The sequence below is a fragment of the Humulus lupulus genome, chromosome 6 (assembly GCF_963169125.1).
Source record: "Humulus lupulus chromosome 6, drHumLupu1.1, whole genome shotgun sequence".
NCBI lineage: Eukaryota > Viridiplantae > Streptophyta > Magnoliopsida > Rosales > Cannabaceae > Humulus > Humulus lupulus.
Window position 1 is genome coordinate 56795081 of NC_084798.1, and position 17101 is coordinate 56812181.

Here is a 17101-nt window from a genome sequence, read left to right on the forward strand (position 1 = left end):
TATCATACTGCATTTTATATCCTAATTCTTTATAAAATATGAAACCACGGAAAAAGTGTAAAATTGATAATAAAACACTTGACATAATCCAAACTAGACACCCACAGAAGTGCAGTAACACAGTCTAGGCAGGCTCTTACATTGAATATCAAGGCATTCATGCCAAGGCTTGTCGTATCTAATCCTGTCAATGCGTGGAAATCTCAGGCTGTATGGTGCTGCAAAAACCTACAAGACAGTAAACTTATTGGGTCATGGAATAGCATATGAGGCACATGTATATGGTAATATAATAGTTTTTCCAACTAAAAGATAAACTTAATTTATTTGTAAAGGCATACCTCAGACCTTATAGTTCGGATGTCACTAGTAATAGAAAGTATAATTGATCTGCAACACAAGGGAAAAGAGAGTGGGTAATTGAACATGAAGGTAAAAATACATACATTTGCAACTTTACAATATATAATAGAACTTCCTTAACTTCTCAGGGCTGTCGATCCAGACGTCTGGTCTTTCTTTGGAATTGTTTGTCACATGATAAAAACTTGGTGGGGCTTTCTTTGGGTAATCATATTTCCTGACAGAACATAGGAAAGAGTTCAGAAACATTCTCGAGAAATGAGAAAAATAATACAAATTTAAAAATAAAAAATTAAAGTGACTTTAGCCAGCTATGTGATGATGATTTGGAGTGACATGATCATTCTCAACTAAGCCTTCACCAAATTTAAGATATTGTCTCCAAAAATTATTTCAAAAAACCAGTGTATTCCACACTAAGCTACTAACAGTACCTGAAATAAGGCTTCAACTTGTTTACAACAGCATCTAACTCCTCATCAGAGAGTCCAGTACCCACTCTGCAGAATGATATAAATCTGCAATAAAATTTATATTAAAAAAAAAGGTATTAGTCATCAGTTATCCTGTTCTGGATATAAATATAGCTCAAATGACTCGTAACACAAATTCATTTGGCAGTTGAAGATGCACTGCATAGATAACATTAGACAACCAGGCATGTCATAGTACAGATGCCTAAAATTCTTCCACATTTAGTTAAAAGGATAATAAGTAATAGCATCAGAAGTAACTCATTAATATATACCTACATTTGCATAAAAGGAAACCAGTTAAACCAATATTGGCCAACCCAAATTTATGTATATATGCATATATATATATATATGAATATATAACATATTGAGAATGCATAGGTGCATATATGTAAACATCATTTCCAGAACATAATAGAATAATTGTCTCATCAAATTAATTAAGAACTGATGGCGACATGAGCGTGCTGTTGTTTGCATGATGAGGAAAGTGATATAATTAACAATACCTAGGTACAAGAAAATATCAATGCAAAAGCTAATCAAAAACGTCATTTTCTATCTTGGAAGCCATTGTTTGTAGAAGCAAGAACAAAAAAGCATTACTTATCCTTAAAATTAAAATTAGTTCGTCACAATTTTCTAGTCAATCTCCATTCATGTTTTAGTGAGGTGATATTACTAATGTTAACAAATATATGCAATACATTCCAGTATCTATTAATTGTGCAACATCCTTTTAAGCTCTACAGAACTCCACTTAAAGAAATAATTTTTAAGGTTTACAGAATAATACAGCCAATCTAGGCCCTGATGGCATTTGGAGTGAAGTCAGACCTATATTGCATTTAGTAGGAATATGATAAGATAATCCTGCAACTTGGGTTAAAAACAGAGAATACACAACAGAAAACAGAATGAAAATGCTTGTTTGTATTGAAATAGCCAGGATGTTCGAGAGCCTGGTTCTCTCCTACAAATAGGTATATAACCTCCTTAATTCTTCCACACCCATCTAAGTGTTCCTCCCTCTATTTATTCTCTTACTAAGGCAGTACATAAACATTCCTGTACCCCTACCCATACACTAACAAATCCCATACAACGAACCCATGCAAAAGTTACTGCCCTTCTGCCAAATCACCACCTTCAGTAACCGTGGCATCCTTCTCAGCTTTTCCTTTCATATGTGTATATATATAAGTGAGCAGCGGTCTATCAATACCCCTGCCCAAAGTCTCACCTTGTCCTCAAGGTGAAAGTGAGGAAATTGCTCTTGAATTGTCTTGAAATCCTCCCAAGTTACTTCAAAGGCAGGAAGATTGGTCCACTGATTTAAAGCTTGAGGTTGCACCTTGTGAGTGCCTGGGCGGACGTCCAATACACGTTCAGGCTCAATAGCCCATTCCAACTCTGCATTTAAGTCTCGTGGTAACGTCGAAGCTTGTTGATGTGGTCCGAGTGCAGCACGGAGCAGAGACACATGAAAGACCGGGTGGATAGTTGAATCAAGTGGTAACTTTAGACGATAGGCAGCAGGGCCAATACGAGCAAGGATAGAAAAAGGTCCGAAAAAACAAGGTGCTAACTTCTCATTCCTTCTCCTAGCCAAGGACTTTTGCCGATATGGTTGAAGTTTCACATAAACCAAATCCCCCACTGCAAATTGTATATCTTGGCGTTTGTGATCCGCTTGTGACTTCATTTTTTGTTCTGCCCATTGGAGATTTATTTTGAGCAACTCCAAGATGTCATCTCGGTTCTGAAGTTGTTGCTCAACTGCTGAAATCTTGGTGCTGCCTTGTTTGAATCTAACCGACGGTGGTGGGTCGCAATGATAAAGAGCCAAGAAAGGAGTCATGCCCGCTGATGTGTGATAAGAGGAGTTGTACTAAAATTCTGCCCAAGGCAGCCAAGTTACCCATTGTTTGGGTTTGGAGCCCACAAAGCATCGCAAGTAAGTTTCAAGGCAGCGATTGACCACCTCCGTTTGGGCATCGGATTGAGGGTGATAGGCGGTGCTATACTTGAGCATTGTTCCTTGCAACCGAAATAATTCTTTCCAAAACAAACTAAGGAAAATCTTGTCACAATCCGACACAATTGAACGAGGAATGCCATGCAACTTGACTGTCACGAACAAACATTGTGGCTACTGTCACAGCTGAAAATGGGTGTCGAAGTGTGTTAAAATGGCCATATGTGCTCAGTCGATCGACCACCACAAATATTGTATCGAAGCCATTTGAAATGGGAAGTCCCTCAATAAAATCCATCGAAATATCATCCCACACCTGATCCGGAATGGGCAATGGCTGCAGGAATCCCGTCAGAGATTGGGCCAAGTATTTATTCTGTTGACAAGTAGCACATGAAGCGACAAATTTCTGAACATCTCTGCGCATTCCAGACCAGTGTAAATCTGCTGCAAGTCGCTAAAAGGTTTTAAAGACCCCTGAATGTGGTTGTTATGATACTCCTACAGTAACAAGGGAATGAATGGTGATGAAAAGGGAAGTACTAGACGTCCTCGAAACTTTAAACACCCCTAAACCAGTGAATAACCCCCACAACCATGTCCCATGCGAAGCTCTTGGAGAATCTTGGCTAAAGTTGGGTCAGCTGAGACGTGTGCTTGTAAATCCGGGATAGAAATAACACTTGGAGCTGAAATGGCAGCTAAAGAGACATCCTGATACACACGGAAAAGAGCATCGACAGCTTTGTTCTCTAGACCAGGCTGATATTGAATGTCAAAATCATACCCCAGCAACTTAGTAAGCCACTTTTGGTGTTCGGAAGCAACCAACCTTTGTTCCAACAAATATTTTAAACTCTTCTGATCTGTTTGAACCAAGAATTTGCGGCCCAACAAATAAGGACGCCATTTCTGAATGCGAGCACAATAGCCATGAGTTCCCGTTCATAAACAAACTTGGGACAAGCCCTAGAGGAGAGGACTTGGCTGAAATAAGCAATAGGTCATTGGTTTTGCATTAAAACAGCCCCCCATCCGGATCCCAACGCATCTGCCTCAAGAATAAATGGTATAGAAAAATCAGGTAACGCCAATACCGGTACCGAACACATAGCTTCCTTGAGGCGAAGAAAGGCGTCGTGAGCATCAGTGGACCAGCCAAAAGCATCTTTGCGCAACTGGACAGTAAGTGGCCGCGCTATAGTCCCATATCCCTTGACAAATTTTCGATAATAACCTGTTAGACCCAAAAAACCCCGAAGGTCACGCAATGTCTTTGGGACTGGCCAATTTACCATTGCTGCCGGCTTGCTTGGATCCGCAGAAACCCCCTCAGCGGATATGATATGACCAAGATACTCATGGCTAGATTGAGCAAACAAACACTTCTTGTTGTTAGCATAAAGTTGGTGTTGCTGAAGTCTCTCAAGAACCAACTCCAAATGATGTATATGAGTCTCAAGTGTGGGGCTGTAGACTAGAATATCGTCAAAAAATACAAGGACAAATTTATGCGAAAAACCACGGAATACCTCATTCATAAGTGCTTGAAACGTAGCTGGAGCATTAGTGAGACCAAAGGGCATTACCAGGATTTCATAATGACCCTCATGTGTGCGGAAGGCCGTTTTCTCTACATCTTTGGCAGAAACTCGAATTTGGTGGTAACCCAATTTAAGATCCAACTTAGAGAACACCGCAGCTCCATGTAACTCATCCAAAAGCTCGTCGATCACCAGAATAGGGAATTTTTCGGCCACTGTTTCACAGTTAAGAGCCTAATAGTCGACACAAAATCGCTAGCTCCCCCATCTTTCTTCTTCACTAGCAAAATCGGACTTGAGAATGGGCTAGTACTCAGTTGTACAATCCCGGCTTCCAACATCTCAGCCAATAATCTCTCAATCTCATCTTTTTGGACTTGAGTGTATCTATATGGTCGGACAGTGATGGGACCAGCTCCTTCTCGCAAGCAAATAGCATGTTCCCGAACTCGTTTGGGAGGCAATCCAGGGGGCATATGAAAAACTGAATCATACTTTGTTAGAATAGTAGCCACCGCTGGTGGAATAGCTGCCACTTATGTCGAACTTTCCACTGAGAGGTTGCTCAGCTCCACCCAAAATCCATGTCCTTCTTGCTGTACAGAATGAATCATGGCCTTCAAAGAAATCTGAGACTTGCAAAGGCTGGGGTCGCCTTGTAAAGTTATCCACGATCCGCCCACTTCGAATTTCATCACCATAGTCCGCCAATTGACCTGCATATTACCCAATGTTTCGAGCCATTTAATGCCTAGAATCACATCAGACCCTCCCAACTCTAAGGGTAAAAAATCTGTCACCGCTCGGAGTGCCCCCTAGTCCAATTCCACCTGGCTACAAATCCCCTCCGTTCGAACTTTTCCTCCTGTACCACGCAGTACCCCATAGCAAGTAGAAGTTGATATTGGAGTGTTTGTAGCTGATACTATATCCAAGGGAATAAAATTGTGAGTTGCCCCACTATCAATGAGGACAGTCACTCGTTGCCTGATATGCCCAGCAAGTTTCATCGTATTGGCTGAAATAATGCCTACCAAAGAATTCAAAGACAAAGTAGCCAGAGTTTCCTCCCCCAATGCATCAATGGATGAGTCAGGCGTGGCTGGTGGAGACTCCAAAAGCTGAGCACTCTCATCATCATCCATCATTAACATCACCTGTAACGATTTTTGCTCACAGTCATGGCCACAGTGCCATTTCCTCCCACATTTAAAGCATACTCCACGAGCTTTGTGATCTTGATACTCAGCTTCTGTAAGTCGTTTCGTAGGGATCCCTTTGTTCAGAGTTGTGGAATTCGTTGTGGAGACTGGATGTTGTAGAAGATGAATTTTTCGTGGTCGTAAGAGCTTTAGTAGCCCACAGAGTGAACGACGACCTCCCTGGAATTATAGGGCTGAGATTAGATTTTGGGTTAGAGGCCCGACTCCCTTGGCCTATACTTAACATTTGATGGCCCTCCTCCACTCTTTGGGATGTCTCCAAAATCTGAGATAGGCTCACAGACTGTGAAATATGGATGGCCCCTTTTATCTCCTCCTTGAGGCCCTTCACAAAACTTCCTTCCAACAGATGTTCAGGCACATCAGGGACCTGTGACACCAACGCCTCCCACTGCACACGATAATCTTTCACGATGGTCTCCTGTTGAACTGATAACAGCTCCTCCGATAACGACCCCACTGGCACAGCTCGAAATTGAGAAAGCAACAAATTCTTTAGTGTCGCCTAAGAGGTTATTGGCCGCCGATGGTGTTCCCACTAAAACCACGTCAAGGCGTCACCCTCCAAACCAATGATAGCAGCCTCGAGCATACGAGCTTCAAACAATTGGTTCAATAGAAAATAACGTTCAACTCGAAAAATCCATCCATCGGGATTATCCCCCAAAAACAGAGGTAGATCCATTCGGGGCAGTCGGTAGTCTGTGCCATAGCCGTGGGTTGAGAGGAAAGAATCAGGTTGGACTTGTGGCTGTGGCAGATTCGTTGTAGAGTGAGGAGAGGCCGGAAACTATGCAACAGATACATCTCCTTCCACTGCGCGATGTTGGCGATCAGCACTTCCACTGTGGTGGCTGCTGCTGACCTTCCCGTTGCTTGCAACAATTGAGTTAACTGGCAGACCAATAGATCGACCTTCTGCTCTACGGTCGGTAGTCGCTGCACATCAGATTTGAGGGCATCTAACTCCTTGGGAAATTGCTGGAACTCCGAATGCACCTCCGTGAGCTCTCGCCGAAAATCAGCCTGAATCGATTCAATCCGTTCGTCAAATAGTTCGATTTGAGAATCTTGTTTCTTCGAGGCCATGAGGGATCATTTTCTCTGATACCAATTTGATAAGATAATCCTGCAAATTGAGTTAAAAACAAAGAATACACAACAACAAATCACCACCTTCAGTAACCGTGGCATCCTTCTCAACTTTTCCTTTCTTACGTGTATATATATAAGTGAGCGGAGGTCTATCAAAATATTTTCCCATTTGCATCACTAATAAATCAAAATATTACATAATTATCCCAACAATTAAAGGACCAATAAATTAAGCCCTGATGGCATTTGGAGTGAAGTCAGACCTATATTGCATTTAGTAGGAATATTTTCCCATTTGCATCACTAATAAATCTGTATATTACATAATTATCACAACAGTTAAAGGACCAATAAATTAAGTTATTTTCATCTTTCAACAAAATAATATACTTTTAATATATGAAAAACGTTGATAATTTATTCTGCTTTTTTCGTTCGATATATATGTATAAAGAGTGTCTTTATACATGAGAGAGAGAGAATTATACTGTGATTGTGATGTGAGCATCACAGTAAGATTTATTCTATATCTAAGCAATGATAGCACCATACATCCAAATTAAAAGAAAATCCTACTGCATTGACAAGTTGGCTTCAAAAATTCAAATAAATTAAGTTATTTTCATCTTTCAACAAAATAATAAATACTTTTAATATATGAAAAACGATGATAATATCATTATGTTTTTTAGTGCTTCGTTTGTTGTAGGTGCTCCATGTCCACGCCTAGATTTGCTTTTCCAGTTTGCTGGTTTTCCATGAGTCTGCCAGCAAGTCTCATGAGTATGGCGAGGTTCGTTACAAATGTTGCACCACACCCGTGGTTTCTCATCAGATTTGTTCCAGGCAAGTTTAGAGCTTCCTCCCATATCATTCTACTTTTTAGTGCTTCATTTGCTGTAGGTGCTCCACGTCCACGTCCACGCCCAGATTTGCTCTTCCAATTTGCTGGTTTTCCATGAATCTGCCAGCAAGTCTCACGAGTTGTTACAGAAGTCGCGCCACACCCGTGGTTTCTCATCAGATTTGTTCCAGGCAGGTCTCAATATGGGACAAAGCTCTAAACCTGTCTGGAACAAATCTGATGAGAAACCATGGGTGTGGTGCGACTTCTGTAACAAACCTCGCCATACTCGTGAGACTTGCTGGAAAATTGATGGAAAACCAGCAAACTAGAAGAGCAAATTTGGGCATGGACGTGGAGCACCTACAACAAATGAAGCTGAAACCAGCCCCTTTACTAAAGAGCAAATGGAGCATCTTCAAACAGTGCTGAAATCCACTCTGTAACCCTCTGGTATTTCTGTTGCTTCTATGGCACATACAGGAAATGAAAAACATGCTCTCCATTATTTTCTTTCAACATCTACTCCGTGGATAATTGATTCCGGAACCTCTGACCATATGACCAATTCCTCACATATATTTATATCCTATAAACCTTGTTCAGGTACTAGTAAAGTTAGGATAACTAATGGTAGTTTATCACCAATTGCAAGGAAAGGTTTAATTAAAATATCTGAGGGAATAGATCTTAAATCTATTCTCCATGTTCCCCAACTTCATAGTAATCTCCTGTCTATTAGTAAATTATCCAAAGATTCTAATTGTTGTGTTATTTTCTATGAATCTCATTGTATTTTTCAAGATCGGAGCTCGAAGAAGACGATTGGCAGTGCTAGGATGAGTAATGGTCTCTACTATTTTGAGGATATTCTATCTAATAATAAAATTGCTCAAGGACTTGGTAGTATCAGTTCTTTTTCTGTTTATGATTAAATAATGATTTGGCACTATAGATTGGGCCATCCTAGTTTCTCTTATTTAAAACATTTGTTTCCTGATTTATTTAAGAAATTAAATTCATTATCCTTTCATTGTGATAGTTGTTTACTGGCCAAGAGTCGATGTAATTCTTATATCCAAAAATGTTATTGTCCTTCTAAACCATTTTACCTTTTTCATAGGGATGTTTGGGGACCTTCTAAGGTCACCACAATTTCTGGTAAAAAATGGTTTGTTACGTATATAGACGACCATACTCGTCTTTGTTGGGTTTACCTAATGAAAGAAAATCTGAAGTTGCAAAAACTTTTACCGATTTTTATTCTATGATTGAAACCCAATTTCAAACTAAACTCAGCATTTTAAGATCAAATAATGGTATAGAATATTTTAATAAAATTTTGGGCAGTTTTTTAAGTGAAAAAGGCATATTACATCAATCTTCATGTCCTGACACCCCTGAACAAAATGGCTTAACTGAACGGAAAAATAAACATTTATTAGAAGTTGCTTGGGCTATGATGTTTTACATGAATATGCCCTATGATGTTTTACATGAATATGCCTAAATACTTGTGGGGAGATGTTGTACTTACTGCCACTTATGTGATTAACAAAATGCCTACCCGTGTTTTACAGTACACAACTCCTGTGAAAATGGTGAGGGAAAAACACCTTTCTTATAGTATATTTTCTTATTCTGATAAAAGATTTACAACCTAGGGATATATATATAGGCTATACAAGACTTAATACTATTAATTACAAAATGAGAAACGTTTGAGAAATAGGAACCGATTCCTATTCCTATGGAACTCAAAGATCAAACTTTAAGATCTTTAATTTCCTAACTGTCAACACTCCCCCTCAAGCTGAACTATAGATATTGATGAGTCCCAGCTTGTTTACTAGGAAATCAAATACTTGATCGGATAGCCCCTTTGTGAGAATATCAGCCAGCTGTTGATTAGTATGCACATATCTAATGTTGATAATTCCTCCATCAATCTTTTCTTAGATATTGCTGAACTATAGATATTGATGACTCCCAGCTTGTTTACTAGGAAATCAAATACTTGATCGGATAGCCCCTTTGTGAGAATATTAGCTAGCTGTTGATTAGTATGCACATATCTAATGTTGATAATTCCTCCATCAATCTTTTCTTTAATAAAGTGACGGTCAACTTCCATGTGTTTAGTTCTGTCATGATGTATGGGGTTATGTGCAATGCTAATGGTAGATTGGTTGTCACAGTAGAGCTGAATAGGGCTTCATATTCAATCTTTAATTCCTCTAGTAGACGTTTGATCCATATTGCTTCACACACTCCATGGGCCATGGCCCTATATTCAGCTTTTGCACTCCTTGCAACCACTGTTTGCTTTTTACTCCTCCATGTTACCACATTTCCCCATATTATTGTGCAATATCCAGATGTAGACTTCCTATCATCAACTGAACTAATCCAGCTTTCATCTGTAAAAACCTCAACCTTTCTTTCAGTAGTCTTCCTAAAGAAAAGACCCTTTTCAGGTGTTTGTTTGAGATACCTCAAAATTCTATATGTTGCATTGAGATGTCCCTGACACGGATCATGCATATATTGACTGGCTAGAGTTACTGCAAAGGCAATGTCAGGTCAGTATGTGAGAGATAGTTGAGTTTTCCTACCAGTTGTTGATACCTTCCCTTGTCAACTAGCCCTCCTTCAAACATTTTCTTTTTTTCTCCGAGCTCGATTGGAGTTTTGTTGGGCCTGCTTCTGAACATGCTTGTCTCCTTTAGTAGGTCTAGAGTGTATTTTCTTTGGGACACAGAAATGCCTCTTTTGCTTCTAGCAAATTCCATACCCAGAAAGTACTTGAGTGCGCCGAGATCTTTGACTTCGAACTCATTCGCCAACATTTTGTTTATTGAATTTATCTCTTCAGTGTGATTACCCATGATAATTATGTCATCAACATACACAATCAATACTGCCATTTTCCTAGTTTCCGAATGTTTAACGAAGAGAGTGTGATCAGTCTGACCTTGATTGTATCCGAGTCCTTTTACCACTTTCAGGAACCGATTAAACCATGCTCGAGCATATTGTTTCAAGCCATAGAGTGATTTGTTCAGCTTGCAGACCGTATTTGTCTTGAGAGATTCTTCAAATCCCAAAGGCTGACTCATATACACTTCTTCTTCAAGCTCCCCATTCAAGAAAGCATTATTTACATCGAGTTGATGCAACTCCCAATCCAAGTTAACTGCTAACGAGAGTAGAACTTTGATAGTGTTGAGTTTGGCAACTGGAGCGAACATTTTCGTGTAGTCAATTCCGTAGGTTTGAGTAAAACCCTTGGCAACTAACCGAGCTTTGTACCTCTCAATAGATCCATTTGCATTGTATTTAACTGTGAACACCCATTTGCACCCTATTACCTTCTTGTCTGGTGGTAACTCCACTAATTTCCAAGATTCATTCTGTTTAAGGGCTCTGATTTCTTCAATGACAGTTGCTTTCCATTGGGGAGAATCAAGAGCTTCTTCGATATTCCTGGGAATCACAACATCTGATAGACTTGAGGTAAACGCTTTAAATGGAGATGATAATTTCGAATAAGAAATGAATTTTCAAATGGGGTGTTGGGTGCATGATCTGGTTCATTTCCTCGATGCAACAGGGATATCTAGATCTGACTGTTTGTTTGATGGAAAAATACCTGGATCTTTTGAGGGAAGTGGTTCTATCTCCGGATTGGATGCATGTCTGTGCTGAGGATTCCTAACTTGTTTATTTATCATGGAATATACCTGAATCTCTTTTTGTATGTTTTGGTCTTGAGGATGACCTACTGGTTCAGTGATTTTATGAGTGGTTGTCTGAGAAGAGATTGGTGGATTTTCTGGTTCAAGAGGGATTGTCGAAATATCTAGTTCAGAAGAAAGTGGAGTGGAGGAAGAAAATGGAACAGGAGTGGTTAAGGGTAATTCTAACCCCCACGACCACTGAGCTTCTTGCTGGTGAAGGTTGGACTCCCCCTAAAGTGATATGGGAGTGAAGTAAGGAGTATCCTCGAAAAAGGTGACGTCACATGAGATAAATGATCTTTTTGTGATGGGACACTAACACCGATAACTTTTTTTGTAGGAGAGTAACCCAAAAATATTGTCTTAATGTCTCTAGGATCAAATTTACTCCGAAGGTGGGAGTGAACATGTACAAAAGCAGTACAACCAAGTACTTTAGCTGATAGAGTATTTGTAGAGATGTGAGGAAATAATGATTGTAAAACAGAATATGGTGTTTTGAAATGAAAGGGGCGACTAGGGAGACTATTAATGGGGTAAGCAGCAGTAAGGATAGCGTCGTCCCAAAGGTATTTAGGAACATGCTAAGAGATGGCGATTTTTGTGTTCAGCAACTCCATTTTGTTGCGGAGTATCAACACACGAGCTTTGATGAATAATCCCATTTTGAAGAAGATAGGGACCGAGAGTGTTATTGAAATACTCAGTACCATTGTTGGTACGAAGTATTCTTATTGACGCTTGGTACTGTGTATGGATCATATGATGAAAGTTCTGAAAGACTTGGCATGTTTCAGAATTACTTTTAAGAAGAGAGACCCAAGTGAGACGTGTGATCATCGATAAAAGAGATAAACCATCGCTTACCATGAGAAGTATTGACCTTGGAAGGTCCCCATATGTCACTATGAATAAGAGAGAATGCGTTGGAAGGTGTATATATTTTGTGAGGGAACGAAGTACGTGTATGCTTGGCAAATTGAAAAATATCACAATAAAAATTAGCAATATTTTTATTGACAAAAATGGATGGAAATAAATATTTTAAATATAAAAAAACTTGGATGTCCAAGTCGACAATGCCACAACATAATTGTTTTTGAGTCTGAATGTGAAACAAAGTTTGAAACAAAAGATGAACAATAATTAGAAATAGAATTTGAACCCAAATGCAGTAGAGAAGAAGACTCTTTGACAGGTTGTTATCTTTTAAAGAAATAAAGTCCATCACGAATCCTAGCACTGTCAATCATCCTCCCCGATGATAGATCCTGAAATTGACAAGAATTGAAAACGAATTTAGCAAAGCAATGATTATCACTGGTTCATTTGTGGACAGAGATTAAATTGCATTGTCGAGAAGGAACATAAAGAACTAATTTAAGAATGAGATCAGTAGATAGTTTAATAGTGTCTATTCCAACAATAGGAGAATGGGTGCCATTTGCAATTGTGACGCTGGATTTAATGGAACAGGGAAAATAAGTATCAAACAAATGTGGTAAACCTGTCATGTGATCAGTGGCGCCTGAATCGATGATCCATGGTGTGTTGGAAGTGGAAGAGAAATTACCAAAGTGTGCAACAGAGGCACTATGATTTTCAGGACCGGAACTGGGTTTCACAGATGATTGACTCAGAAGAGTGCAGAAGTGGGCAAGTTGTTCCTTACTGAACGGAGGGGCAACAACACTATTTTGATCAATGCTACTCTCAGCCTAAGTTTGGTATGCCTTTCTCTCATGTTGGCAGCGAGGAGTCCAATTGGGTGGTTTACCATGGATTACCCAACAAGTGGATCAAGTATGACCATGATGTTGGCAATGATCACACCACGGTCGATCTCCCTTACGATTAGGTCGAGGGTCAAGAATGGATTTTCCATGTGGTGGTGGGCCGGATTTTGAAACGAGAGTTGAACTTTCAATGGGTTGTAGTTCAGGAGTAGTAAGCATAACACAACGACGTGCTTCTTCACGTCTAACCTCAGAGAATGCTTCTTCAGTATCAGGAAGTGGGGCACGACCCACCAAACGACCTCTGACTTCATCAAGATTACTGTTTAACCCTGTAAGAAAATCAAAAAGTCATTCTTTCTCTAACTGCTGCCGTTGGATCGTAGTACAGTTAGCACATAGGGGTGTAGTATCAAGGTACAGATCGAGCTCCTACCACAAGTCTTGTAAGTCAGAAAAATACTGGGTAACAATTTGATTACCTTACTTGATTTCTTTGAGCTTGGTACGGATTTCGAAAATCTAAACAGCGTTACCGAGATCAAAATACATTTTCCTGGCAACGTCCCACACCTCCTTAGCAATCTTAAAGAACAAATATCTGCAACTAATTTGTGAGTCCATTGAATTAATTACCCACGCAAGAACAATTGAATTTTCAGCTTGCCATACCTTGTATGTAAGATCATTGACAGGTGGTGCTGAGAGATCACCAGTGATATATCCTAGCTTACCACGACCACATATAACAAGTTTGACAGATTAGGCTCATTGTAAGTAATTTTCTCCATCTAGTTTATGGGCTGTAATATTAAGGGAACCACTATCCAGGTTATAAATGGAACTCATAGACCCACTGGGCAAAGTTTGGGCTGAGTTAAGGTTTTTTGAGTGAGGCCCAATACTTTCAGAGATGGGCCAAATAGTTTGAGATGATATGTCCTCACTGTTTGACATCTTCTAGGATTCCTGAGACTGTCGAGAAGCTTCTGGGCTACTGAAAAGTCGAGAACCACTGGGCTCCGTACGATGGGAGAGGACGCCGTGCGACTGCTGGGCTCCGAGACTTGTGCGACTGCTGTGATGCCATGTGACTGCCGAGAGGGAGATGAAGTGCTGGAAGAGAACAGATGCCACTAGTGCCGAAGAAGACAACCGAAGCTGGACAGAAAAACAGATTGCCGAGAAGAGAAAAAGGCTTATGGCTCTGATATCATGTGAAAATGGTGAGGGAAAAACACCTTTCTTATAGTATATTTTCTTTTTTTGTTGAAAGATTTACAACCTAGGGATATATATAGGCTATAAAGACTTAATACTATTAATTACAAAATGAGAAACGTTTGAAGAATAGGAACCGATTCCTATTCCTATGGAACTCAAAGATCGAACTTTAAGGTCTTTAATTTCCTAACTATCAACAACTCCTTTAACTTTTTTCCAAAAAAGTTTTCCTAGTTCTCGAATTTATTCTGAATTACCCTTAAAAAAATTTGGTTGTACTGCTTATGTACACATTCCTAAAAAGTCTAGGTCTAAATTTGAACCAAGAGCTGAAAAATGTGTTTTTCTTGAGTATCCCCCTAATAAAAAAGGATACAAGTGTTTCAATCCTCTTACAAAAAAATTTATATTTCAATGGATGTTTCTTTCCCAAAAACTACTCTATATTTTTAGAAAAATTTAATTCAGGGTGAGAATTTAGAAGAATCAAATTTTTGGGAACTTGTTCCTTTACCGAATATTATATTGGATGCTTCTCCTTCACTTAAAGATGTTCAAACTATTGAAACTGAATTTGAAATTGGTCTGTCAAATAAAAAAATACTACTATTGATTAAAAATCATCAAAATCTTGAGCCTGTGGTTTATACTAGAAAGAATGTCATTGAAAGAAATAAATACCAGCAACTCATCTCAGAACCTGATCAATCTGAAGCCTTGAGTGATGGTCATCTGAATACTCCAGGTAACAATTCTTGTTCTTTTCATCCTTTGCCTCCAAGTGTTACTAATCCTGAATCCGAGCCTTCTATAGAAATAGCACCAAGAAACATTAACTCAGATCTGCACCTTCCTATTGCCATTAGAAAAGGGACCCGACCCTATACTAAATACCTTATTGCCAAATATATTTCATATAACCAACTGTCTGAAACTCATAGAGCATTTACCACAAATATTTTAGACCTTGTTGTGCCTAGAAACATACAGGAAGCACTAGAGGAATCAGCTTGGAAATTAGCAGTGTTTGAAGAAATAAATGCCTTAAAAAAAAATGATACTTGGGAGATGGTTGAGCTACCTGAGAAGAAAAAAGTTATAGGCTGCAAGTGGGTTTTTACAGTAAAAACCAAAGCTGATGGGAGTATTGAGAGATATAAAGCTAGGCTTGTTGAAAAAGGCTTCACTCAAACCTATGGGATAGATTATCAAGAAACGTTTGCTCCTGTAGCAAAAATAAACTCTATCTGAGTGCTTCTTTCCCTTGCAGTGAACTCTAATTGGCTTACATCAATTAGATGTAAAAAAAGCATTTCTTAATGGAGATCTGGAAGAAAAGGTATTTATGAGTCCTCTTGGCTTTGAGAAGAGTTTTGAAGGGAGAAAAGTGTGCAAACTGAAGAAGTCCTTGTACGGACTTAAACAATGTCCAAGAGCATGGTTCGAGCATTTTGGAAAGGTGATAAAACACAATGGATACACTCAAAGTCAAGCTGATCATACTATGTTTTATAAACATTCAAAGGAAGGTAAAGTTGCTATCTTAATTATTTAAGTAGATGATATTGTGCTAACAGGGAGTGATCATTGTGAACTAGAAGCTCTAAAGAAAAAGTTGGCTGAAGAATTTGAAATCAAGAACTTGGGTGCAATAAAATACTTTCTTGGAATGGAGTTTGCTAGGTCCAAAGAATGTATCTTTGTAAAGGACAGGGAGTGCTATCAAAGGCTGGCTGGAAGACTGATTTATCTATCTCACACGTGTTCAAATATAGCATTCGCAGTCAGTATGGTGAGTCAGTTCATGCACTCACCTAGACCAAAACACTTCAAAGCCGCTTACAAAATTTTGAGATACTTAAACGGGACACCTGGGAAAGGACTCATGTTCAAACCACGGGGCCATCTACAAATTGAGACTTATACAGATACGGATTGGGCTGGTAGTGTAGTGGATAGAAGGTCTACCTCAGGCTATTGTTCCTTTGTTGGAGGTAACTTAGTTGCATGGAGAAGTAAAAGGCAGAGTGTGGTTGCTAGAAGTAGTGCTGAAGCAGAATTTAGAGTTGTTGCTCAAGGTATTTGTGAGATCTTGTGGATAAGAAGGCTACTTGAAGAATTGAAGGTATCACAGTCATCTCCTATGAAGTTGTACTGTGATAACAAGGCTGCTATCTCAATTTCACACAATCCAGTTTTGCATGATCGTACAAAACATGTGGAAGTGGACAAGCATTTTATTAAGGAGAAAATAGAGGATGGTTCAGTGTGTATGACTTGTATTCCTACTGAACAACAAGTAGCCGATGTATTCATAAAAAGATTGTTTAAAAAACAGTTTGATTTTTTGAATAGCAAGCTAACTATGGAGGATATTTTTAAACCAGCTTGAGGGGGAGTGTGGGAAAATCAGACTGTTTTTAGGAACATTCCTAGCTTAGAATGATTCTTGTAAGGCTGTCAAATATTCAAAAGATTTGACAGTTATTCTTATTCTAGGAAATTTATTAATTTGCTAATTTATTTTCTGTATATTTGTGATTCGGTTCATACCTATCATATACTTGTATAAATATATGTTCACTGAATAGAAATAATATACATACAATTTTCCCCAATATTTGTGACTTTTCCGTTCATAAAATATGTATAAAGAGTGTCTTTATACATGAGAGAGAGAGAGAGCATACTGTGATTGTAATATGAGCATCACAGTAAGATTTATTCTATATTATAAGTAATGATAGCACCATACAGCCTAATTAAAGGAAAATCCTACTGCACAAACAAGTTAGCTTCAGAAATTCGAACTATTTACCGTCTGGGATATGTATTTGGGGCAGGACGTTCTGCAAGGCCGACCAAGAATTGAGCTACC

The 17101-nt window shown here is 39.0% G+C and overlaps 1 protein-coding gene across 1 annotated transcript in view; it reads right to left on the reverse strand.

Moving 5' to 3' along the window:
• Positions 1 to 17101, reverse strand: part of LOC133782186 (DNA ligase 4) — a 49586-nt gene that overhangs the window by 13760 nt on the left and 18725 nt on the right. Inside the window, exons 15-19 of the mRNA XM_062221402.1 lie at positions 17042 to 17100; positions 798 to 881; positions 485 to 580; positions 342 to 390; positions 141 to 228 (exon numbers count right to left, since the gene is read on the reverse strand). Of these exons, the coding sequence (XP_062077386.1) occupies positions 141 to 228; positions 342 to 390; positions 485 to 580; positions 798 to 881; positions 17042 to 17100 (376 nt within the window). The remainder of the gene's footprint in view (positions 1 to 140; positions 229 to 341; positions 391 to 484; positions 581 to 797; positions 882 to 17041; position 17101) is intronic.